This window comes from Ictalurus punctatus, chromosome 10, assembly GCF_001660625.3.
Source record: "Ictalurus punctatus breed USDA103 chromosome 10, Coco_2.0, whole genome shotgun sequence".
Classification (NCBI taxonomy): domain Eukaryota; kingdom Metazoa; phylum Chordata; class Actinopteri; order Siluriformes; family Ictaluridae; genus Ictalurus; species Ictalurus punctatus.
In genome coordinates, this window is record NC_030425.2 from 18915001 (window position 1) to 18943000 (window position 28000).

The window sequence follows — 28000 nt, forward strand, 5'->3', positions numbered from 1 at the left end:
TCATGAAACCAGTTACTGTGAAACAACTTGTTGAAATGGAGAGAATAAAGTTATTTGCGTTTCCTTCGGAATTGTGGAATTCATTATTATTCATTTAAAAGACGGTATAAAAGGCAGAACTATCGGTATCGGCTGATATCACTCTGAATAATCGGTTATCGGTATCGGCTGAGAAATTTAGTATCAGTGCATCTCTAGTTTAAACAATGTTTTTGATGCTTGTTCAATGAACCATAAACAATTATTGCACATGCAGCTGTGGAACAGTCCTTAAGACACGGACAGTTTACAGGAGGTAGGTGATTAAGGTCACAGTTACAGTAATTTAGGACACTAAAGAGACCTTTCTACTGACCCTGAAAAACACCAGAAGAAAGATGTCTAGGGTTCCTGCTCACCTGCGTGAACATGCCATAGACCTGCTGCAGGGAGGCATGAGGACTGCAGATGTGTTCAGAGCAATAAACTGCAATGTCTGTAATGTAAGACGCCTGAGACAGTGCTACACGGAGACAGGAAGGACAGCTGATCGTCCTTGCAGTGGAAAATTACACGTAAACACGTGTCCCCCCAGACGTGATGGAGAACTTGAAGATGTCTTGGTGGAAGAGTGGAGAAACATCTCACAGCAAGAACTGACCAATCTGGTGCAGTCCATGAGGATGAGATGCACTGTAGTACTTAAAGCAGCTGGAGGACACCAGATACTGACTGTTACTTTTAATATTGACCCCCACTTTGTTCAGGGACTCATTATTCCATTTCTGTTCGTCAAAAGTCTGTGAAACTTGCTCAGTTTATGTCTCAGTTGTTGAATCTTTTTATGTTACTACAAATATTTACATAAAATGTTAATACTTGTTAAGAAATAAAAGCAATTGAATGTGAGAGGATGTTTCTTTTTTTGTTGAGTAATGTGTAATAACTCCCGTTTTCTTTCTCAATTTATCTCCAAACCAAAACACACATTTTTTTTTTTTTAAATTTCATGTTCTTTTTTATCTTAATTTTTTTGTTACAAAACATGAACAGGCTGTTTAGAACAACAACATTACAGGGTTTTTTTTTTCTAAATGAATAGGAGATCATTGTTACGAGGGGTTGATTTCTCCTTTTTTGGTGATCTGTCCTCTGTCTGTCTGTCCGATGATTGAGAAAAGAAGGGAAATAAATAGCGTGAGGTCAAGAACTGATTAAACAGGTGGAAAGTCCATGAAAGATGAAACAGAAACAAAATTCAGAAAATTCTATCAGTCTCTAAATGATGTATATAATCTTATAATAATCTAATATGCATATATCATCATATCCATAATGCATGGATCATTATTTATAACACATATGCATATATTCATATTTATAATAAAAAAAAATTGCAATTCCTTTTTTTTTTTTTTTAAAAACATCGTTATTAATCGTCCACGGGTTACAGTTGATTGAAATATAATTGCTTTCATCACATGCGGGTTTTATTCGCCAACTGTGGAGCTAAAGCAGTAATGTACAGTATTCATGTGCATATTCAGTTACTAACTCTCTCTCACACACACACACACACACACACACACACACACACACACACGCACGGGTTACAGACAAGGCCACGCCTCAGAATGTGTTTTCATTATCCTAACGGTACCGGTCCTAACGGCGGCCATTTTGAAAACTAAAATAATTATAATAAGTCTAATCAGTGTTTTAATTCTGTTCTTAGTTTAGCATCTAAATACAGAAATGCATTCTGGGTAATTTAGTGAATACATTGGTATGATCCAAAATAGGAGGTGCCCAAGAGAGAGAATGCGTTAGAACAGGAAGTGAAATGAAAATAAAGAGTAGAATGGTTTATTCCAAAAAAAGTTCTGTGGCCTACGGGCCGTGTATCATCTCTCCCGATAAAGCACCTTCAATATGAAGATGAATATACACACACACACACACAAACACACGCACACACACACACACACACACACATAATAAAACATGTCCTAGCACTAGATGGATGGAAGGATTTTTCTCCTCGTCAGTTTTATCTGTTCAGAGTTCAGAGCGAATGGAGTTCATTTATTTATTTCATGTCCTCCATCTTTAGTGTCCATCACACACCAGAAGTGACACGGCTCAGAAAAAGGGGGCGTGTCCCACCTGACCGTATCGCAAAACAAATTCAAATCACACATGCAGACTGGAGTTTTGTTAAAAATAAAAACAAACAAACTATAAAATAATTGTAAAAGTAGAGAAAGTGTACGTCCAAAATCAAACCCTATTCACTACATAGGGCACTATTTGGGGAGTGAGCCACTCTGCAGTCCCGTTCTCAGGGCGTATTGAAGATCATCTTGTGCACTCAGGAAATCCCACAATGCACTGTGAGACATGAGTGTCCAAAGGAAGGAAGGCAGGTTACCCATAATGCACCGTGGCGTGTCAAGGGAATAGGAAGTAGGGCAGGGTTTCAGACACAGGGAAAGTCATGAGGCACCGCGAGCTATTTTTTTCTGATTGGTCAGGCTTCCAGGGGTTTCTGCACTCTCATTGGTAAGCTCTGGATTTAGCCCCGCCCCCTTTTTTTCCTGTCTCACACCTGCACAGGTAGCGTTTGGTTCATCTGCAGTCTCATGTCCTGAATGCTGCTGAGGATCTTCTTCTGGTGTCCAGCGAGTGTCACACCTATCCTTAAGAGATCCCTGTACACACACACACACACTTATTAGCTTAAACAGATTAATATTAATAAAGTATGAAACTTTGTCATGATGATGTCATAGTGGGTGTTACAACAGTTGACCAATCAGCAGCTTTGGTTCAACTCCCACTCATTATAATGACTTTTCTTTCTTTCTTTCTTTGGTTATCTCACTTTCTGTCTCTTTATTCTTTCCTTTATTCAAGTCATTTCTTTTCTTTAATTTTTTTGGTTGTTAAAAGAATCTTTATTTCTTTACTGTTTTTTAAATGTCATATTTACTTCTTTCTCACTGTTGCTTTCTTTCTTTCTTCCTTTCTTTCTTCTTACATCTTTGTGTTGAACACAAAATGTTATTTATTACAGTTAAATACAACCTCAGGGATATTTTTTGTTAAAAGGTTTGTGTGTGTGAACAGTGACAGGTGAAATACTGTTTTAAGGTTAAGCAAACAGTGCTCAGTGAGAAAGGTGTGTGTGTGTGTGTGTGTGTGTGTGTTGCAGGGGGTTGTGAGGTGGGTGGGTGGTTATAGGGGCCAAGTTCAGACAGTTTTGGTTAATAATTACTCGCTTCATTCAGCTCTTTTGACCAGCTGCCATTTCACACACACACACACACACACACACACACACACACACACACACACACACAAGGTGCTCACTAGACACAATTATAGCACATACAGAGATTGCTTGTATTAGCTTTCCTGGAAATCAGGTTTTCAACATACATATCCTCACACAAAGAAAAAAGAGAAAGTGTGTGTGTGTGTGTGTGTGTGTGTGTGTGTGTTTGCCCTAAAGTACTGAGTAGGGAAAGTAGTGTGTGCACGAATGTGTGTCGCAGTGCGTTTGTAGTTGGTGATGAATTGGTTACTAAATTATCCAAAGTAAAAAACTCCACCTGCTTCCTGTGTAATCTAATCTGTGTTTGTTCAACACCACAAACAGGTAAAACCACACACACACACACACACACACACACACACACACACACACACACACACACACACACACACATACACACACACACACACAAACACTCTGTCCTTCACAGGAAGTGGAAGCTTTATATCTTGTGTTTGGTGTACACACTGCTGAGGGTGATGGTGATACCGTACACTCACATCAACATCACTTTCAGTTCCTTCCATTAATATTGGCACTCTTGGAAAATATGAGCAAAGAAGGCTGTGAAAAATTGTCTTTATTGTTTAATTTTTTGATCTGTTTGATATCAAACAACTGCTAACAAAACACAGGTTTATCAAAAAAAAATCTTTGTTAATTATAGGTGTGCAACAATTATTGGCACCCTTTTAGTCAATATTTTGTGCTACCTCCCTTTGCCAAGATAACAGCTCTGAGTCTTCTCCTATAATGCCTGATGAGGTTGGAGAATACATGGCAAGGCATCTGAGAGCGTTCCTCCATTCAGAATCTCTCCAGATCCTTCAAATTTCAAGGTCCACGCTAGTGAACGCTCCTCTTCAGTTCACCACACAGCTTTTCTATGGGTTTCGATTCACGGGACTGGGATGGCCATGGCAGGACCTTGATTTTGTGGTCAGTAAACCATTTTTGTGTTGACTTTGATGTATGTTTTGGATCATTGTCCTGCTGGAAGATCCAACTACGGCCCATTTTAAGCTTTCTGGCAGTCAGGTTTTTATTAAATATCTGTTGATATTTGATAGAGTCCATGATGCCATGTATCCTAACAAAATGTCCAGGTCCTCTGGCAGAAAAACAGCCCCAAAATATTAAAGAGCCATCACCATATTTAACCGTGGACATGAGGTACTTTTCTATATGGCTACCTCTCTGTGTGCGCCTAAACCACCTCTGGTGTTTATTACCAAAAAGCTCTATTTTGGTTTCATCTAACCATAGAACCCGATCCCATCTGAAGTTCCAGTAGTGTCATGCAAACTGAAGATGCTTGAGTTTGTTTGTGGATGAGAGTAGAGGCTTTTCTCTTGAAACCCTTCCAAACAACTTGTGGTGATGTAGGTGACTTTGGATTGTAGTATTGGAGACTTTCTGACCCCAAGACACAACTAATTTCTGCAATTCTCCAGCTGTGATCCTTGGAGTTTGTTGGCCACTCAAACTATACTCTTCACAGTGCGTTGAGACAACATAGACACACGTCCAATTCCAGGTTGATTCATAACATTTCCAGTTGACTGGAACGTCGTAATTATTGCCCTGATGGTGGAAATGGGCATTTTCTACGCGTGTGCTATTTTCTTATAACTACTTCCATTTTGTGAAGCTCAACAACCTTTTGCCGCACATCACAGCTATATTCCTTGGTCTTACCCATTGTTATGAATGACTAAGGGAATTTGGCCTATGTGTTACCTCATATTTATACCCCTGTGAAACTGGAAGTCATGGTTGAACAATTTCCTCTTCCTAGTCACCCAGGTGTACTTAAAAAATGTCAATGGAAATATATTTCAAATATATTTTTCTCATATGAATTCATAAGGGTTCCAATAATTGTTGCACACCTATAATGAACAAATATATTTATTTTCGATAAACCTGTGTTTTGTTTACTATTGTTTGCTATCTATTAGAGCAGAGTATTTTTGTTAATTTTTTTAAACAAAAGATCAAAAGGTTAAACAATAAAGACAATTTTTCACAGCCTTCTTTGCTCATATTTACCAAGGATGCCAATATTAGTGGAGGGCTCTGTATACATGTGTGTGTGTGTGTGTGTGCGTGTGTGTGCGTGTGTGTGTAATAAAACATCATGTATCGCCCAATCAGCAATGTGCATACTTAACACGAGACATATAACTTCCACTTCCTGTCTGCCGGGTAAGGTGATGGTGCTTCCAGGGGGTCCTTTAATATCGGACAGTTCAAAACACCTACACAACTGTCAATCATACACATGTCGATCGGTTCATCTGTGGTTTCATTGGAGAAAAAGACTTTTGGTGTATTTTTGAGTGAGAACTCGTAGCAACACACCGTGTAATGTCAAATTACGGTGCTCCTACACAAAATACGTAACAGTCAGCAGGTCTGCAGCATGATGACATCATCAACACGAGTTCAATACATCGTTAATGATAGAAATAATTCTCAAAATGAATCCTCATACTGATATCTCATTCTACACTCTCATCTGTATAGCAATCTTCGAAGCTCTTTAGGCTGTATTTTACAATAATAATAAAAAATAATAATTGTTATTATTATGTGGTGATTAATGGTTAAAATAACATATATCTTTAATTATCATTGCCTCAGTAAATCACCCGGACTGAAAGCAAGTGTGTGTGTGTGTCCTGCCATTAGCAGTGGAGAAAAGGATAATAAATGGCGATCATTAGTAGAATTAGCAGCAGAGCGCCACCTGCCCGGTTGCCAGATTGATATAAATGAGCGTTTTAGATAAGTGCAGTTGTGATTAATGTGTGTTATTATCTGCAGTAATCATTTGTTGATCTTAAACAACCTCGTTCTTTTCCGTTGGCCATGGGCATGACCTCTAATCGCTCCTTATCTGTTCACCATGTTGTTGAGGTTAGATGAGATATAGGTGTTTAATGAGTGTGTGATTTGGGACTCTTTATTTCAACTATAATGACTTCACAGTAGCTAATATGAAAATGGCTGACAGGATATGTAGCGTTTGGGACGGAGTCACAGGGCAGTTTCGAGTTTTATACCATGCTTGTGTGTCAGTTGTGTGAGAGACGTGTAATGTGATCGCTCAGTTTATGTGTGTTGTATGAGGATTTTTATTTCGATCCGGTCTATCCTGAGTTTTTCTTCTCAGCTGTGAATCATTCGTGGGTGTTTAGTGTGTCTTCTCTCTCGCGTGTTTGTTTGTGATGTTTAATTATGTCTTAGAGACAAGTCTGTCCTGTTTATCTTGTCTTCGGTTTCGTCCCTCTGGAGCGGATTGGATTTTTTTTTTTTTTCGTTGTATTTTATGTTCTACTGTTTCCTCGCTCCCTCTTTATCCTCACTACGTCTGGTTATTCTTCCTGTTTATCCTGTCTTCATGCTTCTGTCTGTCTCTCACTCTATATCTGTCTGTTAGCCTGCCTGTCTGTCTGTTTATCAAGCTGTCTGTCTGTCTGGGTATCTGTATCTCTGTTTGTCTATATGTGTGTGTGTCTGTCTGTCTGTTTATTTATATGTCTATCTGTTATTCTCTTGAAATGCAATCTTTCATTCTTCCATTCATTAATTCACTCTATTTTGCTATCCCGATTTGTATTGTTTATCACGTGCGTGTAATTTTTTTTAGCGTTTATCGCGTGTGTATATTTTTACTGTTCACTCACTCGGATGTCATCTGGGCGACAAGGTCGAAGGAGGCGAAGCCGGCGTTCAGGAAGTTCTCTCTGTAGCGGCTCATTTTAATGGCATCCAGCCAATCGCTCACTGTGGTAAAGGTGGAGTAATCAGGAACACTGCGATCCAGCAGGGGCTGAGACGCTCTACACCACAGACAGACGGAGAGTGAGACAGAGAGACAGACAGACAGATAGAAAGACACACAGAGAGAGACAGAGAGTGTTACCTCCTCACAGTCACTCAAAGATGATGTCATGATCAGGTGTTCTTTATCTGGTTCTGTTCTCAGTGGCTCTGTTTTGGTTTAGGTTCTGTTCTTTTCTTTATCTGGTTCTGTTCTCATTTTGCTTCTGGTTCTGTTGTTTTTCTGGTTGTATTCTGTTCTGGTTCTGCTTCTGGCTCTGTTACACTGTATTCTATCCACCACTCTGTTCTGGTTCTGTTCTTCTGTTTTGCTCTGATTTTGGTTCTGTTGTTTTTTGGTTGTATGGTTCTGTTCTGGTGTGAAACGTCGTGTACTGATGTTCTACTCATTAATCAAAATCATTAATGTGTGATTTGAGACCACTGTTATGATTCTCTCGGAGCCGGGTGAAACCAAGTTTAAACTCGGCTCTGATATCTGCACTCTGAGGTTCTGACGGCTCTCGGCTGCTGTGTGTGGAGCTCAGGGCCTCGGTGGGATTTTTAATAACGCAGCGTGATGAAGACGAGGGCAGTGAGGTCATGCCGAGAGCAAAGAGCTCCCTGTGTTCTGTCTCTACGCTCCGCTGAGGCCCGTCTGCTCCTGACGGCCTTCAATTAATTAACAATTAAGAACCAAGGAGGAAAAACACTATGAGCAATGACACAGAGGTTCCATTCAGCAGGAGAACAGCAGATGGACAGAGGAATGACTTTAATAAGCTCCTGGTGTTCCTCAGTTAAAACCCTGAGGTTATTATCCTAAGAATCTGATGTTCTCCTGTAATCCTCACTCTAATGTTCTCCTGTAACCCTTACACTGAGGTTCTCCTCTAACCCTCACTCTAATGTTCTCCTGTAACTCTTACACTGAGGATCTCCTGTGATCCTCACTCTAATGTTCTCCTGTAACCCTTACACTGAGGTTCTCCTCTATCCCTCACTCTAATGTTCTCCTGTAACCCTCTCTCTAATCTTCTCCTCTATCCCTCACTCTAATGTTCTCCTGTAACCCTTACACTGAGGTTCTCCTCTAACCCTCACTCTAATCTTCTCCTCTAACCCTCTCTCTAATCTTCTCCTCTATCCCTCACTCTAATGTTCTCCTCTAACTCTTACACTGAGGTTCTCCTCTAACCCTCACTCTAATGTTCTCCTGTAACCCTTACACTGAGGATCTCCTGTGATCCTCACTCTAATGTTCTCCTGTAACCCTTACACTGAGGTTCTCCTCTAACCCTCACTCTAAAATTCTCCTGTAACCCTCTCTCTAATCTTCTCCTCTAACCCTCACACAGATGTTCTCCTCTAACCCTCACTCTAATGTTCTCCTGTAACTCTCACTCTAATGTTCTCCTCTAACCCTCACTCGAATCTTCTCCTCTAACCCTCACTCTAATGTTCTCCTGTAACTCTCACTCTAATCTTCTCCTCTAACCCTCACTCTAATGTTCTCCTCTAACCCGCATTCTAATCTTCTCCTCTAATCCTCATGCAAATGTTCTCCTCTAACCCTCATGCAGATGTTCTCTCTCTCTCTCTCTCTCTCTCTCTCTCTCAGCAGGATGTCTCCTCTCTGCTGGACTGTTCAAATCTTGTTAGCAGCTAATTAAAACCCATTCTCATCATGACACTGCCTTAATTTATCTAAGTACTCATCACTAATCTTCTCATACCATCACTGCAACGGCGTTCAGACTGACCCGAGCATCAGAGTCGACCAAGATCTATTTCTATCCTACTATTTTTACTCTTGTTAATGATTAGCTAACAAACTAATGCTAGCTAGTGATTTACACCTGCTGTCTGTTGGCTTAATGTTAATTAATTATATGATGTATTGAGATATTCATTCTACCGTGGAGCCTTTAAAACTTGACTAGCACTAGTCAGCCGGCTATCAGTGACGCTTTAAAAAGCTCAGATGAGAACAGCTGATTAACAATTATACAAGCACTCATAAAAGTGAACAATACATTTTGTATTTATTACAATATTATCATAAACAATTCAAAACATTGCAACATACTGGTATAAATCTATAAAAGCACCCAAGTGTTGAGCTATTACTTTATTTTATTTAATACTTAATATTATTCAAACATAGTGGCCAACTAGCGAAGTGCCAATCTAGCTAACTGGATATTTATGATTAGCTAACACACTACAGTATCCTGTTTTTAATACTAGCCTCTGTTTATAAAAGCAACCTAATATAACCTAGCTAGCCTTAGAAAACAGCGAGGCTGCTATATTTTTTGTAAAAGAACACAACAGCAGCTAATGCTGAGTTAGCGATTAGCAGCACAGTGATGCAGCAGAACATCACAGAATGATTTGTTCTTATTAATTTCCTCCAGATCAATGTAGTGCCACTGAGACTCACTTGCTTCATGAGACCTCATAATTTCATATTTCATATGTCACACAAATTACGCCCTAATATTTTATGCTAATCACGTTTAGCTTAAATAGATGAAGCACTGACAGAATCAGCAGGAGTTTATTGTTGTTAACGGCTAAACAACCAATCACACAGCAGAGTGGGTGTGACTGACTGACGAAATGACCAATCACTGATGATCTAAATCTGTAGTGTTATAAAAGAGCAAAGATTGTGTAAAAACATGATTCTGTCCACTTTTTTTTTTTTTTTTTTTAACTGTTGTTTATTTAAATTCTAAAATTGAATCAAATTGAACTGTTTTGAAATTTGACATGAATCACATTCACAGAATTAACCAATAGGAATACAGCTTTAAACCTTCTAAGGAATGGCCTAACACCAATAATGATCCAAAATGGTACATTCCTACAAAGCATAATAAAGCTAGCAATAATCTTCCGCACTTTCTTTTTGCAACTTCCTGATGCTTGTCATCTGTAGACTTCTCTATAATCTGCTTTTCAGCCAATCAGAACGCAGGAGTGTATGATGCGATTCTTACCCGCACGGCGTGTTGGCCACCACTTTGAGACTGGCGGCGTTACGGATTAATTTGTCGAGTGTGTTGACGATCTGGGAGAACTTGGGTCGGAGATTCCTCTCTTTAACCCAGCAGTCCAGCATTAACTGGTGCAGAGCTGTGGGACAGTCCATGGGCGGAGGCAAGCGATAGTCCTGTTCCACTGCGTTAATGACCTGTACCAGGTGAGAGTCATCACATTAACACTCTGTATTCTCCTCAACAACACTGTGATGCATGTCTGCGCTGCAATCCACAAATTTCAACCTGAAGGAGAGTAAGACAAACTTACGTCCTGGTTGCTCATGTCCCAATATGGCCGCTCACCATATGACATCACTTCCCACATGACGATTCCGTAGCTCCACACATCGCTCGCCGAAGTGAACTTCCTGTACGCAATCGCTTCTGGAGCCGTCCAGCGAATCGGAATTTTCCCTCCCTACAGATAAATATAAACAGTGTTACACAGTGACAGTTGAGGTGTTCAAGTCATGTCAGAAAGACAGTATTTACACGTTGAACGCACACGAACGCCACCAGAAAGTCGTAATTACGAGCGGGAATCTCTGGCTTTTCTTTGAGCTCGGAGTTTCCAAGTTGGGGGTGTGTCAGTAAGAAAACATGGTGGAATCAATGGGTGCAACGTTTGTTGAAATTGAACGTTTACTCGTCTCAGAAGCTGATTTCAGTTATAATGTTTTAATTACAATAAAACAAGCTAACTGCCTGCAGAAAATACGACAACACTGTACAATTATGATATAATATCCGACAATAAAGTTTACAGTGGTTTCATAAATTGATTAAACACATTAAAAAGCAAAACACACCTGAAGTGCATTCTTTGTTCTTTATTTTCTAGAAGCAGAGTTAAAAATCCTTGCTGTTTTTTTTTCTTTTGCACTTAATGAAGAGAAGGTACACCGCCATCTTGCTCCGACCAAAAAGACTTGAACGCACTTGACATCGAAGTTACGACTTCCCAACTCCAGGAGGAACTTCCCAGGAGGATTGAAATATACAGAGTGTATCTGTGTGTGTGTGTGTGTGTGTGTGTGTGTGTACCAGAGAGCTGGTGTAGGTCGGGTCATTGGGGTCATCCTCCAGGAAGCGGGACAGGCCGAAGTCGGACACTTTACACACCAGGTTGCTGTTGACCAGGATGTTACGAGCAGCAAGGTCACGATGTACGTAGTTCATATCACACAGGTACTTCATCCCGCTCGCTATTCCGCGCAGCATTCCGACCAGCTGGATCACCGTAAACTGACCATCATTCAGCTATAGCGAGGAGGAGAGGGGGATGAATAGATCAATAAAAAGATAAATAAACAGACAGATACTCACTTATGATGAAAAGGACACAGGCGTACTGAGAGAGAGAGAGAGGTAAATGAATGTGAATATGTAAAAGCTGGGAGACAAATATACACATTGAAGCTAAACAAGAAACAGGGACAGATAGAGAGACAGACAGAGGGAGAGTGAGACAGGGACATATATAGAGTAAACAGATATATAGTGAGATGGAGAAAGAAAAAGGGATTGACACGGGCAGATAGACTGCATGTTTGTAGAGTGTGTCCACCATGTATATATTGACGTATAGTGTGTATAGTGTGTGTATGTAGTGTTTATAGTGTAAGTGTATGTGTTACCCGTAGAAATGAGTCGAGTGCTCCGTTCTCCATGAACTCGGTGAGGATCATGACGGGCCGGCTCTTGGTGACCACGCCTTCCAGCCGGATAATGTTTGGATGGTCGAACTGTCCCATGATGCTCGCCTCACTCAGGAAGTCTCGCCTCTGCCGGTCTGTGTAGCCCACCTTCAACGTCTTAATGGCCACGATGATCTCCCTCCGCCCAGGGAGCTTCAGACGACCCCTACACACTTCACCAAACTCCCCTAGAGAGGGAGAAAGAGAGGGAGACAAGTGGAGGACAGACGGGACAGGGAGAGTCACCGGTTAGATACGAGGAACCAGGGAGAAGGAAGTTTGGAGTGGAAAGTGCATAAGTTGGGAGTGGGTAGTGCAAAAGCAGAGAGTACGTAGTGCAAGAGTAGGGAGCAGGCAGTGCACAATGAGGGAGCAGGAAGTATACAAGTAGGAAGCATGTGAAGGGTAGTATAGCTAATCTAAGAACGGAAATGATAAATACTGGGCACAGAGGTAAAAAAAGAAGGGGAAATGGGGAAAGTAGTGTGCTAGACTTTGAAGGCGGGAGTGAGGGAATTCTGACAGCGCAGAGGGGACAGGAGTTTGGGACGGCTGGGCGGTTTGTACATGTGGTCTAGTGAGAAAGTGTGAAATTCAGGCGGGTTGAGAAAAGCATGGAGGAAAGTCACTACAAGCTGAAATGTGACACTCCAGGCATCAACAGCAAGTATAAATCAGAGTGAGACGATGAAATTAGGGAGAAAGGAGTAAAGCTGAATCGGGACACTGCAGGTCACTCTGAATATAACAGCAGAGTTAATCGGAGTTGATATGCGTGAGGAAGGTTACTAAAAGCTGAATTGTAACACTGCGGGTGTAAACAGTGGGCTAGACCTTAAAGGTTTGGTGAATGAGTATGAATTAGCCTGGCATGTGGCGCTAGCTTGTTATGATGTACCTGCACCGATGACTTCCTCGATCTTCACACAGGAGACGTCGATCTCTTTCGCGAACTCGCGCACGGCCTCGTTCGGGTCCTCGTAGGTGAAGGGGTCAATGTACACCTTCGCACCGGCGCTCACTATCGGGGATTCAACAGTGACAAATAAACGCATAAACTACACGTCCATCACTCAAAAAAGAAAAATATTATTCAAATATTACAAACTAAAAAAAAATTGCATTATTATTATTATTATTACTGTTATTATTATTATTATTATTATTATTATTGTTATTATGAGGTTATCAGTAGAAGCTTACTGTATTGCTGTAGTTTCTCGGTGTACTCAGACTCTGAGCCGTTCCTCTGTTTCCTGTGTGGAGAGCAGAGAATCTGTGAGTGAGTGTGTGTGTCTGTGTGTATGTGTGTGAGTGTGTATGTGAGAGTGTGTGTATGTGTGTGTGTGTGTGTGTGTGTGTGTGTGATAAAACATTACTGTGTGATGATGGGTTCTTTATGAACCATATAAATTCGCTGCGCTGGATCAACACACTTCACTGCCGACAACATCATTGAGATCATGGAGCAGAGATACAGTCAGTGATATTAACCTGTCTGTCTGCCTGTCTGTCTGTCTGCCTGACTGTCTATCTGTCTTTTTATCCAGTGAACTGGCTGACATTCCACCACACAAAATAGACATTTGGGATGGAGCGTTTGGGACGGAACCCAGTGGGGAGGTTGGGGTGGGTTAAGGGGTGTGTGTGTGTTGAAGTTCTATGTTAATGTGATTCCTTTGTTGTCAAACCAGGGCAGGAATACCCACTGCTAATTTGCATAGCATTTGCAATTCAAATGATTTCAGGCAGAGGTGCAAAGACTTTCAGATACAATTTATACATGGAAACGTTCAAGCTGTTCTGTCCCGATCCACATGATCAAGTGAGCAACTTTTTATCCAAGAATCAAACAGCTATTCAGTCCAAAAGTCCTTGATAGTGCACTCAGTAGTGCACATCTCGGGAATAGTGACTCACACTTCTGACGGACACATGGCAACATGGCCTGGAATGACAAACCTGACCGGCCTAACCACACACATTGACACTAACACAAATTTGGGTGCGCTCTAAATCCACACCTGTGAGGATGAAGGCCTCTAAGAATGAAAAGTGGAGTTCTTACTTGAGGCAGACGATGGAGATGGCAACCACGGCAATGATGAAGACCAGACCGGCTGTCGCAGAACCCACGATCAGAGGGAGTTGTTCCTGCAGAGACTTCTCTGGGTCCACTGAGAGACAGACAGGGAGGAGACGGACAGACAGAAACAGAGAAAGACAAAGTTTGTTTGTCTGTTAGTGCATGCGTGCACGTGTGTGTGTGTGTGGATGGCGTGTGGGTGTATAGCCGATGTGTCAGTCCTTGTGCACCTTGGCGGTTGGTGCTCAAGTGTGTTGGGTTGCTATAGCGACCATATCCAGCCACCGTCCTTGCTCGGACCTGCACCACATACGCCGTCGCTGCCTTCAGCCCCTCGATCCGTGCTGAGCTGCGCTGAGCCGTCATAGTGTGTGGGATCGCCTCTCCCTGATCCTACACACACACACATACACACATCATCAGTTACTTCAGACAGGGAATCATGTTGAGACATTACTGATTCAACTTTATTCCAAATGATTCGATATGACTGTGTGATTCACTCACCTTCTCATGATACTTAATTTCATAATCCAAAATGATTCCATTTGGTTTGTCTGGTGGAAGCCAGGAGAGGCTCATGGTGCTCGCCGACGCCCCCATTAGGTGCACTGTGGGCACTGCAGATGGAGCTGGAAGGGGAAAAAAAAAATTACCAATGAAAAAAACATTCAATTCAACATTCATGTAAAAACTGGAACAACACTGCACACGAATAAAAATTATTTAGTGCAATGTGTTCAAATGCTCAGGAGAGTTGCAAATGATTCAGTATAATCCAATGATTCAATCAAATATGATTCCACAGGATTTAACATGACAATACACGAATTCGTTATGAACAAACTGATTCATCCCATTCAAATACAGGCGAACACGATTCACCTGGAACAAACACTTGCCCTTTAAACAACACACATACACACACACACACACACACACACACACAGACTGCTCAGATTTGGGATTAGTAGAAAGGCTTAGTGTGTGTGTGTGTGTGTGTGTGTGTGTGTTTAGAAAATGGGTTCTGAAATCCCTCGTGTGAAGACACACAAATGACAAACTGGAAGACTCAGTTCACACCCTTCACACACACACACACACACACACACACACACACACACACACACTGAGCTCTTATCCAGTCATTCCTCTACTGTTCACACTGCTCTGGGTTTCGCACACTTTCTGTCTTTTCTCCTCTCCCATTTCTCTCTCTCTTTCCTTATGACTTGTTCTCTCTTTTTCCTCTTTCTCTCTTTCCCTTTGCTTCATTCTCTTCTCTCTCATATTTCCCTTTTCTGCTCTCTTGCATTTCTTTTGTTATTACCCTTCTCTTAATCCCCACATCTCTCTGCCTGTCTTTCTCTCTCTGCTGTCTCTCCCACTCTCTCTGTCTAATCCGCAGATCTTTAATCATGTGTCTCTTCTGTCTATTTCTTTGTCACCCCCTCCTTTAACCTCACCCCCCCCCCCCCTCCCCCATTAGAGGACAATGCTCCATGTGGGGACTCTTCCCTCACCCCGGGATGCTCCTGGGGGGTAAAGATGGCCGCCACAGATTAGCGCTGCTCTGTTTGCTGTTCTTCTTACAGGCTCGGTTCAGCCGTGTGAATATTCAGTGGCGGCCGCGTGAGAATAACAATCAGAAATAATCTCAAACACAAACACACTAAAGTCTCTGCAACCCCCCAAAAATCGAAACCAAACCCCCCGGCCTTCAACACACACACTATGGTGTGATACGGTTTCTGTGTTTGCACCATCCCAAACCACATTAACCCTCATAAGAACACTTCTATTGCTTATTAACTCACATTTGGGACACAGCCCATCCCATAACTCTGTGTGTGATTTACTGGAGCTGTTTTCATGACATGATCCAGTTAACAATTAAGAGAGAGAGACGGGTAGAGAGAGAAAGACAGGGACAGAAATACAGAGAGACATAGTCTCTCAGAAACAGAGAGAGAGAGAGAGACAGACAGACAACAAGAGATAGAGAAACAGATAGATAGAGAGACAGGGACAAAGACAGAGAGGGAGAAAGAAAATGAGAGAGATAGGTAGATAGATAGATAGATAGATAGATAGATAGATAGATAGATAGATAGATAGATAGATAGAGAAGGAGAAAGAGAATGACAGAGACAGAGACAAACAGATTTACAGGGAGAGAGAGACAGATTGTGAGACAGAGACAGACTGGCAGACAGAGAGACAGACAGAAAGAGGGAATAACAGAAAGATAGACAGACACATAGTCAGACAGACAGATAGGATGGACGCACACACACACACACACACACACACACACACACACACACACACGCATCTCTCTCTCACCAGCTTGGTTGGTGGTGATGTTGACGGAGGTGTAGTGTGGTGGATGTGGACTCTTATTGGACACTCCGTTGACTGCTTGGATCTCAAAGCTGTACTGTGTGTGTGCCTGCAGGTTCCTGATGGCCACACGCCGCTCCGTCAGTCCCAGGTGTCGTGGCGACACGTCCACATTATCGTCACAGCGTGTACACGCTCCACGCTCTGTCACACACTTCTTACAGATGACGTTGTAGAGGAGATCATCACGGCCGCCCAGCTCCTTCGGCTCGCTCCACTCCAACACCAGAGACGTCTCATTCACGTTAGAGATCACGCTACGGGGAGCAGACGGCACCGCTGCGAGAGATAAATGATTATTATTATTACTAGTATTATTATTTTTATTATTATTATATAAAATAAGAAAACATTCAAATTAAATGAAGTATTATTAAATGAATCCTAATCAGTAAATAAAGGCATGCAACATAAACAATTATAGCTTGAAGCAGATTAAATCAGTGTGTGTGTGTGTGTGTGTGAGAGTGAGACTGAACTGTACACACATCACACTGTGTGACTGAGAGATGAAAGTAAGCCTAATTTTCACCTTTGACCTTTCAACACACACACATACACATACACACACACACACACACACACTCAGTGATGTACTCACTGAACGTGTGTACTGAGCATCTCACTCTCACTTATAGAGAGTGAGAATGAATCTGTCCATTTGTCCTGCACTCGTTTATCAGCGGTGTTTGACTCACAGAGCAGAGAGAAAGACAGACAGACAGAGACAGAGAGACAGATAAAGACAGGTAGACAGAGAACGAGGTAGATAAACTGACAAGGAGACAGATAGTAAGACAGAGACAGACACAGAGAAAAACAGACAGGGAGAGAAACAGACATATGGAGAGATAGAAAGAGAGAGATAGAGAGAGAGACAGTTAGACCCAGAGAAAGACAGACAAATAAATAGACAGACAGGGAGACAGACAGATAAACAGACAGAGGAACATATGTTCAGGGAATACAGAGTGTCAGTGTGTGTGATGCTGAAGCGGGTTGTGCTGATCCTCTATTGTGTTATTGACTTTTATGGTTGCATTCATACTACTTAAGTGTGTGTGTGTGTGTGTGTGTGTGAGAGAGAGAGAGAGAGAGAGAGAGAAAATAAGCACTCGGCTAATTAACTTTTAGTATAGGAGACTTATAAATCTTCCACAGTGTGAATCCACCACATTGCTTTTGGTATGTGTGTGTGTGTGTGTGTGTGTGTGTGTGTGTGTGTGTGTGTGTGTGTGCGCTCACCAGTGCAGGCCGTGTCAGGTGTGTCACTGTCGGCTCTGTAGAATCCATTCCTGCAGCTGCAGCTGGATGAAGCGGGTGAAATGGAGCGACTGTTTGGAGGACATGGGGTACACGGCCCTTCACCCTGTTTCCACTTAAACAGACCAGGACTGCATGCTACACACACACACACACACACACACACACACACACACACACAGAGAGTTAACAAACATGCAACAATTGCACATGATCTAACGACAACAAAACTGCTTCATCTGTGCACTACAGGTGGCATTGTCTGCGTGTGTGTGTGTGTGTGTGTGTGTGTGTGTGTGTGCGTGTGTGTGTGTGTGTGTGTGCGTGACAGTTGCATTCTCAGCAGAACATTTCTCAGTCGTCCTCAGAAACCTGAATGTTCATGTTTTTTTGCTGTATAGTAGCGGTGATTTTTTTTTAGCTACCGTGTTTACGAGCTTCTGATCAAGCCGCTTTTATCTTTATCTATCTTTGTCTGCTTCTGAAGAAACGCCGCTACACACTTGAGTCCAAAAGTCTGCTCTAAAACTCAAAATGAATGATAACACGCACCTCACAACAGACAGAAAGTCTTTAATGAACCTGACTGTGTATGAAATTAGCATAAAACTCCAGTGATAGTAAAAGCTAGCATGATTAGCTGTGCCTGTTAGCATTATTCAGAGCACACAGTGCTAATACAGACTATAAGGCAGGAATCTATTGTATATTACTGTGGTATTAGACAGTGTGAGGAACATTTCTGACTGAACACTTCTCAGTAGTGGACTTTTATATTAGCACAAAGCTCCATTAGCACTAAAGGCTAATTACATTAACTAGTGTCTACAAAACGGTGTGTGAGTTTTTAACACCTCTCGTCTGTGATCTCGGACTTTTGGACCCGACGGAACAATACATTAGCACAAATTCCTGAACCCCATTAGTGTTTAAAGTTAACAGTGTTAGCGCTGCTCCTGTTTGTTCATCCATTAATCAGAGCTTCAAGCAGCTTCAAGGCTTAGAGTTAACACACTTCCTACTGACTGACTCCGAGTTCCTGCCGCTTTTATTTCTCCAGAGTTACAGCATGGAAAAATCGAACGAAAAAACACTGAAGATGATAAAAATGGAGGGGTTTTTTTTGTTTCGTTTTTTTGCCTGAAACTAAGCTAAGTGTTTTCCACAAGTTCTTTTTCATTTCATCCAGCTGCACTGATGTAACACCTCATATCTCATAGAGAGAGACAGAAAGAGTGACACAGAGAGAAAGAAAGACAGACAGATATGCAGAGAGACATAGAGAGAGAGAGAGAGAGAGAGACAGATATACAGAGAGACAGAGAGGGATAGAGAGAGAGCGAGGCAGACAGATATACAGAGACACAAATAGATATACAGAAACAGACAGAAAGTCAAACAGACAGAGAGACAGACAGTCAGAGACAGAGAGACAGTCAGTCAGAGACAGAGAGACAGTCAGTCAGAGACAGAGAGACAGAGAGAGTAACAGTCTGAGAGAGAGAGACAGACAGAGAGAGAGACAGTCAGAGAGAAACAGACAGAGAGACAGTCAGAGAGAGACAGACAGAGAGACAGTCAGAGAGAGAGAAACAGAGAGAGAGACAGTCAGCGAGAGAGAGAGAGACAGAGAGACAGCCAGAGAGAGACAGACAGTCAGAGAGAGAGACAGCCAGAGAGACAGCCAGAGAGACAGTCAGAGAGACAGCCAGAGAGAGAGAGAGAAACAGAGACAGAGAGAGACAGACAGAGAGACAGACAGTCAGAGAGAGAGACAGCAAGAGAGACAGACAGTCAGAGAGAGAGAGACACAGTCAGAGAGACAGAGAGTCAGAGAGACAGAGAGTCAGAGAGAGAGAGAGAGACAGTCAGAGAGGGAGACAGTCAGAGAGACAGAGAGTCAGAGAGAGAGAGACAGCCAGTCAGAGAGAGAGAGAGACAGCCAGTCAGAGAGAGAGAGAGACAGCCAGAGAGAGAGAGAGACAGCCAGAGAGGGAGACAGTCAGAGAGAGAGAGAGACAGCCAGAGAGGGAGACAGTCAGAGAGAGAGAGAGACAGCCAGAGAGACAGACAGTCAGAGAGAGAGAGAGACAGTCAGGGAGACAGTCAGAGAGAGAGAGAGACAGTCAGAGAGACAGCCAGTCAGAGAGAGAGAGAGACAGTCAGAGAGGGAGACAGTCAGAGAGAGAGAGAGACAGTCAGGGAGACAGTCAGAGAGACAGACAGTCAGAGAGAAAGTGTAAAATTTCCTGTTTGCTTCTACTAACAGATGACACTAGCAGTGAAGTAAAGTAAAGAATGAAAAAACAATCAGATGGATTTATTATTCATGGAAAGGTTATTGTTGCTCAGTCGAGTGTTAACATGACTCCAAATTAACATGTGAATGAGCGAGCAACAGTGAGATAAGGAGAGATGGAGTGAGAGAGACAGATTTATTCCTCTTTCCCTTTCCGGTTGTTTGATTAGTGAGAGTTTATCAGCTCCAGTCTCCGGCCGGTTTCACCTTCAGCTGCTCCGAGAGAATAAATGAGGTTTTAAACACAGAGCTGCAGTCCACGCTAATGTTCCCTCACTGCATTAACCCACACGTAGTGTGCGCTGCTTAGCATTACCTTCACGTAGTCTGCTTTAGAGCAATTTATTTTCTCTTCATGTCAGTGTCAGTGTGATTTTTCCACCGCACTTTTGAAAACATGAGCTAAAAGTTTGAAAACAGGAAGTAAAAGAACCAGACGTTTATTTCCAGCTAACTTGTAGGATATCTGAAGTGGTTACCATGACAACAGTAAAAGCAAATGCAACAACATTAAGTGGAAAAACATCTCGTAATGAAAGATCAAGACCAAAGAACAAAAAAACCATTAAAAGGTTAATAAATCCACACAATTGGTGACAAAACAACTAAGAGCTACAGTGTAATAATGTTGACAATGTGGTAAACACCTCTATGAAGATGCATTATGTCAGTCCCTCCAGGATTTCACGATTCCGCCATCAAAATCAAGCAAACTCTGCAATATTTAGACGAGCTTGCAATTTTTCAAAATGATCGTGGATTTTCTGCATTTTTGGGCCAAGATGCGTCATGTGACTTCAGGTCATATCGTCTTAGGGAGTTTTTCCTCGCCACCGTCGCCACCGGCTTGCTCAATAGGGATAAATTCACACATTTAAAATCTGTATCCTGTGTTTATATGTTTCTATGAAGCTGCTTTAAGACAATGTCCATTGTGAAAAGCGCTATACAAATAAAACTGAATCGAACTGAATTGAATGCGACCTCTTCGATTCACGCGCGCCGAACGTGAGTACAGCCAAAAGGTCTCATTTACCTCATAAGATGCAAAACAATTTTGTCCGATTGTAGTTCCGCCAATTCAAATAGTTTTCCGCAAAAAAGCACAAAAAAAAAAAAAAACTCCGCAAGTCGCGTCGCAAATTTTGAAAAAAAGATTTTTCCCGTTTTTGGCCGCACGACAAAAATCCTATACGGACTGTTCCGTAAAACGTGAAAAACGTGTAATACATAGTTTAAGAACTTGAACTTTTTCAAATCAAAAACAGCACAAAATTGACTATTATGTCTTTTATAATCAGTGTTTGTCTGCATAACCAATCAGCACTGAACATCACTTCTAGCTCCTCCCCTAAATTCCATCCCCAAGAGATAGGGAGTTTGTAGGATACAGGTCAAGTGTTTAAGATGCAGCCCAGGACACACTCCGCTGGCGTGCCCGTGTGATCGAGTTCAAATTGTTTTTGCATTTTCAAGTCAACGGAGACGTTTTCGAAAACTCAAACCCGATCGAACGGAAAATATCAGAATACGTGCGAGACTGTTTCTAAAACACGATATAATAGACACTTACTAAAGCGGGTCATTTTGAGCCGAACGGAGGGATAAGGGTTAACGCTTGAGCGGCTCATTTCCACGCCGTCTCTCCCTCTGACCTTTCGAGTACCCGTGGTTTGAACTTCACCGCACTTACGTTCACCTCGATGTGATTTCCATCAGCCCTTTTTCACGTCTCCTTTTTCATCTTCTCGCTTTCCCCTCTCTGTCGTTTACTTATTCATTCCCTCGTTCCGCTCGGATTGAGGTTAAATATCTGAGTCTCCTTTGCAGACCAGAAAAACCAGCTCGAAACCTCAAGGTGCCATGACGCGATGTGGACCGATAAGACAGATCTGCACCGTTAGAATACGGTTTAGGGTGTAAGGCGAGACTCGATTATCAGTTATAAGATTTACAGCAACACTTCAGAATGCCTGTATTAACCCTTACTCTACATAGGAGCCCTCGGTCTGAATGAAGCACAACCTTGTGTGTGTTGAATATTGTTCTGTCGTTATCTGTAAAGCTATTACCTTGGCACTGTGTTTCTTTAGTCGCGGGTTCAAATCCGGCCATGCAGGTGCAGGAACCGACAGGAACCATCCACTCCCCGTCTCCGTTACAGTAGAGCTTCAGGGGGACCGAGAGCTCCACAGCGTTAGGGACACACGTCCCTGGGGCGATCACCAGAGACGTGGCCTCCGCTCCCGTCGCCGTCTCAGGGAACACCGCGAAGTTGGCAATGCTGGTGGAACACTTTTTATAAAACACCCTTACGGAGATCAGAGACATGCAGGCTCCCAGGTCCTGGAACGCCAAATAGAATCCGTTCTTAGAGAGCGGTCCGAAGCTGCGGAACTTGGTGTTGACGCGTCCTGACTCCAGTTCTGAGAAGCTCTCGTCCGGGGCGATGGTGTCCACTTTGACGTACGGGTTTTCCATCCAGAAGGGGCTGGTGGAGGTGGCCGAGTCGGAGTCAGACTCGTAGTAGAAGAGATTAAAAGTCTCTTTGCAGGAGCCGGGAATGTTGGGAATGCTGTTACAGTCCCGCACGGTGAACTTCAGCTCCACGTACACGCGCAGCACATCCTTCCGCGGGATAAAGTCGCTGCGCAGCCAGTTGTTCTGGTTCAGCTCACGGACGTTACACACCTGGTACGTCCTGATCGGGTTCATGGCATCGTCGTAGCCGCTCACTTCCTCCCACTGAGAGACAGACAGACAGACACAGGGAGAGAGTGAGACAGCACTAATATTTTAAGCACATTCCTCATGTCTGAAACAGTGCCCACTTATTATTCATTACACGCAGCAGTGCTTTATGGGTAATACTCTATCTACATCTCTACTGCATGACGGAATGAAGGAGAGACAGACAGAAAGACAGATTAACAATCAGAGAGAGAGAGAGCGCAAGAGAGAGGTAGACAGATTGATACAGAAAGATATACAGGCACAGAGAGACTGATAGAGACAGAGACAAGCATAGACAGACAGATATAGAGAAAGACAGCCACATAGACAGATACTGTCACTGTCCTGCCAGTAACAAGAAATCTGCACTAAATATTTTTATGAACTGCATATCATTGCTATTATTTATTATATATTGCAATTGTTCCACTCGCTTTAACGCACCCTGGTCTGCATCCAGCTGCTATTTCTACCTCCACTACAACGTCAATTACAACTGAGCCTCCCATTTCGGCTTATAGTGCAATATTTGTGTATTAGGTGCAATATTCGGATAGTAGGATAGTAACTGGGTTGTGTTGTCTGAGATGTGTGTGTTGAACGACACCAAGAAAAATTCCTAACACATGTAAATGTGTATGGCGAATAAAATGATTCTGATCTGTATTCTGACATACGGATAGACTCTTACCCCTGTCTCAGGATGTGAGGTCCATGCCAGCTCTGTTGTGGCCCATTTGGTGTCCATTAACGTTTCTGTAAACAAACAACAAACACACAAACTCATTACTATGCATAAAGCAGTGGCGGCTCATTGGTTAAGGCTGTGTGCTACGGAACAGAAGGTTGGGGTTCAAGCCCCGGGACCATCATGCTGCCACTACTGGGCACTTGAACAGTGCACCTAACATTTAATTCTGTATCATGGCTAACCCTGTGTTCTGATCCCAACTTCCTGTGATGTATATGTGACAAATAAATTCTTTATGTTCTACAACTGCACACTCAAAATTATATGTGTGTGTGTGTGTGTGTGTGTGTGTGTGTTCTGTTCAGTATGAGTCAGTGGGAAAACAGCAGAATGTTCAGGAGAGAGAATGGTGTGTGTGTGTGTGTGTGTGTGTGTGTGTGTGTGTGTTCCACATTTTTCTCTATTGTGAACACTTTGCTAGCGATGCTGAAAAACAGCAAAGCCATGCTAACTGTATTTTAGACAAGGAGGCAAAACACACACACACACACACACACACACACACACACACACACACAAAATGAACAATACAATATGTTCATATTAAATTCACATATTTAAACTGTTGCCTTAAATATCATTGAATCATGTAATAAAGTTAAAGTTTGTTACTAGCTAATGTAGCTGGTTGTATGCTATGCATGATTTTACTGTTTGCTAGACTCAAACATGAATCAAACTTGTCATTAGAGCAGATAGTCACTTAGATTACTTACTAGTTAGTTAGCTAGTATTAGTCTGGCCTATATTGAGACACCTCGTAACCTCAGTGAGGACATCAAGGGTCAGGTAACATCATGCTCTTCAAACAGGAAGAGCAGCTAGCTAATATAAGGTAATGGCAACCAGGTGAGCTCGTACCTAGCGTTTGTTAGCTAGAAAGTGAGAACATCGCACAGTGAATACATACACACACGGCTTTAAACTACCACTTCCCAGAATTCCTGATGTGGATTAACATTCCATTTCCATGTGTTTGTGTGTGCAACTTAAATGAGTGGAGTACACACTCATTATCAATCTTCTTTAGACATAAAGCAGAAAAATAAAACCTGCTGGCACACACACACACACACACACACACACACACATTCTTTCTAATCCGATAATGACAGAGCAGACCTAATAACAGAGAGAGTCAGAGTGTCCGACACACACACATACACAAACACACGCACACACACACACACACACACACACACACTTTGCTTAAGGTTACAAACCTCTTAAAATATTTCTTTGTTCCAACAACCAACCCTCTTAAAGAAACTCTGTGTGTGTGTGTGTGTGTGTGTGTGTGTGTGTGTAAAAACAACATTATTAAGACTAGAAGAATTTTTACGGACCTAATGACTCCGCTTTAATGGCTGCCTCTGAGGCAGGTGAGATTAGTTCAAGATTTTTATCCAAATGTTTCACGAGCTTGGCTTTAGTTTCCGTGCCGAACAACAAACAAAAACACCCCAAACACCAAAACCAAATGCCACAAGCTAGACATACTAAAACCTCCAACACTAAACATGAAAACACCAGGCACCAAAACCGACCATTATACAGCGCATGTCAGAAATCAAACGGCAACTGTATATGCTGAACATTAGAAATCAAACCAAACAGGAAACAAGCCAATACTGAGTCCATGTCAAACACCACACATGAAGTACTCACTGTTACACGCCACACGTACAACACCAACCAATGTACATCAAACAATAACCATGAAAACGCCAGCCACCAAAGCCAAGATTAATCGGCCGAGTATTTTTTTTCTGATTAATCGGTTTAAAAACAAAGTTTTATTATATAATAGTAGTTATGCATTATTTATTATGGATGCACAAAAAAGCACTGATAATTAAACTACAGGCCTAAATTAATAATAAAATCTCACTTTCACTGGTTTCTGTTACTCACTGCCTTTAGGTATATTGTTTTACTTATATTTACTTTGATAGTACCGTTTTAATTTAACATTACAGATCTTCCCCGTGCTCAAACCGCGTCTACACTAACTCGGCCTCGTTACTAATAAATCGCTTCCGTTATAATAAACGACAGAAGTTACACTGCAAGCGTACAACTACAACATATAATAACAACAATAAACTTACATTCAACTAAACCTTTTCACTCGCGCCAGTTTCCCTAACCCCTTGCACACAGTGGAGCATTTTGGATATAAACATAAGTTTGTGCTCGTGCATCACTGCCGTGCTTCCGTGCTACACGAGCTCTGCTTTGCCAATCTTCTTCATGGCATTTAATATATAATACTCCCCTGCCTTAGAGGACTTGAGTAGCACACATTTTTCCTCTGTCACTTGACGATTACGCCTCTGTCTGATGGTGATTGAAGTCATGCTGGGCATAAAAGGTAACGTTGACATGAACAGTAAACTGAAGCAATTCATTTTCATTGACTCTGGGTTTTCTGCTAAAGCTAGTGGCATCACATTACGTGCGTTTGATGTCACGTGCCTTCGTCTGGGAAACGGCTTATACGTCTGGTTAGTAAAAAAAAAAAAACCTGCCAGAGTTCCATTTGAGATGATATTACCCTTCTAAAATGCATACACTAGACGGAAGAGCACACACAGCTTTGGTCTGTACTCTCCGATGCATGTTTTCAGAACAGAAGTAACACAGTGAGTAAATGTACTCCATGCCATGTGCAGAACAACTAATAATGAGATTAGTTCGAGATTTTATCGGTTATATCTATCCACTAGACATAAACATGCCTCTAATAGAACCCAACACATTACCAGTAGAGACCAACAAGGACCATTATAGTTTCCATTAAAATCAATACAATTCCCATTATAACCATTAAAAGCATTAGAATTTCTGTAATGGTTTCTATTGCTTTTTTTTCAGCAGGGTACAAATGAAATACTCAACACTACACATCAAGTATCAAACCCCAACCAAATGGCAACACATGCTCATCATCATATGCTTAAAGCTGCATGTTCCATGTCAAACCACCACCTTGAAAATACTATAAAAGGGTTGCAAATAAATGAAATCTTAAAACACCAAACAGAAAATACCAAACAAACCCCGCAAACATTCCATTTCAAATCTACATCAAGCATTAAAAACCTACATGTTGCATGTTAAGTGTAAATTATGGACATGATTTTACAGTAAAAATCAAATCCCACCCTGTTCACTGCACCGTGCACAATTCGGAGAGGTTGCCATTTTATAGTCTTGAATGAAAGCACAGTGTTTAATACCAACAAAACCATGACATCCCATAATGCACTGTGATAGATTAGCGTCTAGATAACGTATGTAGCAGGTACAGATTACCCATAATGTACTTCATGGTTTCTATGGAAACATATACAGTAGCTAGACACTGAGATCTAAACTCTGGAGTCTGTCTCCATGTCCTCATTGAGCTTTATGACAATTAAATTAGTGCTCGTCATCCTTACTGACACACACACACACACACACACACACACACACACACACACACACACATACACGCTTTATTAAATGCTGATAACTCCAGCGCTCACTGCGACTTTGCCTTTTTTTATTCTTTGCTTAATTGATTTTATTCCCTCAGTCTCTCCGGCGCTTTGTTGTGACATTGCAAAGAGACAGAGCAAAGAGACCCCCCCCCCCCACACACACACACACACACACACTCAGGCATGCACACACTCGAGCAGTGTTTGGCCACACTACACAGAGATGTGTCAACAGCAGTGAGAGAAGAAAACACTCCATTAAATCTATTAAAGCCATTAACCTGATTGGACGCTCAGAGCTTTTGTTACTGCTTTTATTGGCCTTGGGGACGGGGCAGGGGTGGGGGTCGTTGGGGGGGTGTTGGGTGTGGGTGGTTGGCAGGGTATTTAGACAGAGACAGGCACTTCTGAAATATTTCCTTTAAGACAATTTAAGACAAAAAAAAAAAAAAAAAACCTCCCTCAAAATCTCTTCATCCATCTGCTGTCCATCAACACAATGTCTCTTTCTGTCAATCTCTGTCTGTCTCACTCTCTCTCTGTCTGTGTCTCTCTGTCTCTCTCACTCTCTGTCTATCTGTCTCTCTCACTCTCTGTCTCTCTCTCTGCCTGTGTCTATCTGTCTCTCTCACTCTCTGTCTATCTGTCTCTCTCTCTGTCTGTGTCTATCTGTCTCTCTCACTCTCTCTCTCTGTCTATCTGTCTCTCTCATGCTCTATCTCTGTCTATCTGTCTCTCTCACTCTCTCTCTGTCTATCTGTCTCTCTCACTCTCTCTCTGTCTATCTGTCTCTCTCACTCTCTCTGTCTATCTGTCTCTCTCACTCTCTCTCTGTCTATCTGTCTCTCTCATGCTCTATCTCTGTCTATCTGTCTCTCTCACTCTCTCTCTGTCTATCTGTCTCTCTCACGCTCTATCTCTGTCTATCTGTCTCTGTCTATCTCTCTCTCTCTCTCTCTCTCTCTCTCTCTCTCTCTCTCTCTGTCTATCTGTCTCTCATTCTCTCTCTGTGTCTATCTGTCGCTCTCCCGGTCTGTCTCTTTGCATCTGTCTCTCTCTCTGTCTGCCTTTCTCTCTCCCTGTCTA

At 42.1% G+C, this 28000-nt stretch overlaps 1 protein-coding gene across 2 annotated transcripts in view; it reads right to left on the bottom strand.

Annotated features, from left to right (window-relative positions):
* Window positions 1-984: 984 nt before the first annotated feature.
* The window catches only part of LOC108271095 (ephrin type-B receptor 3), a 48910-nt gene continuing 21894 nt past the window's right edge, over window positions 985-28000 (bottom strand). The window contains exons 2-16 of one of the 2 annotated variants that reach the window (XM_017478367.3): window positions 23367-23431; window positions 22015-22687; window positions 17626-17781; window positions 16324-16659; window positions 14485-14609; window positions 14208-14370; window positions 13960-14068; window positions 13095-13147; window positions 12790-12912; window positions 11832-12079; window positions 11239-11454; window positions 10463-10612; window positions 10153-10346; window positions 7009-7164; window positions 985-2690 (exon numbers count right to left, since the gene is read on the bottom strand). In XM_017478367.3, the coding sequence (XP_017333856.1) occupies window positions 2582-2690; window positions 7009-7164; window positions 10153-10346; window positions 10463-10612; window positions 11239-11454; window positions 11832-12079; window positions 12790-12912; window positions 13095-13147; window positions 13960-14068; window positions 14208-14370; window positions 14485-14609; window positions 16324-16659; window positions 17626-17781; window positions 22015-22687; window positions 23367-23431 (2876 nt within the window). In that variant the 3' untranslated portion in view covers window positions 985-2581. Of the gene's footprint in view, window positions 2691-7008; window positions 7165-10152; window positions 10347-10462; window positions 10613-11238; window positions 11455-11831; window positions 12080-12789; window positions 12925-13094; window positions 13148-13959; window positions 14069-14207; window positions 14371-14484; window positions 14610-16323; window positions 16660-17625; window positions 17782-22014; window positions 22688-23366; window positions 23432-28000 lie in introns of both variants that reach the window. The other variant, XM_017478366.3, reaches the window with a different exon arrangement.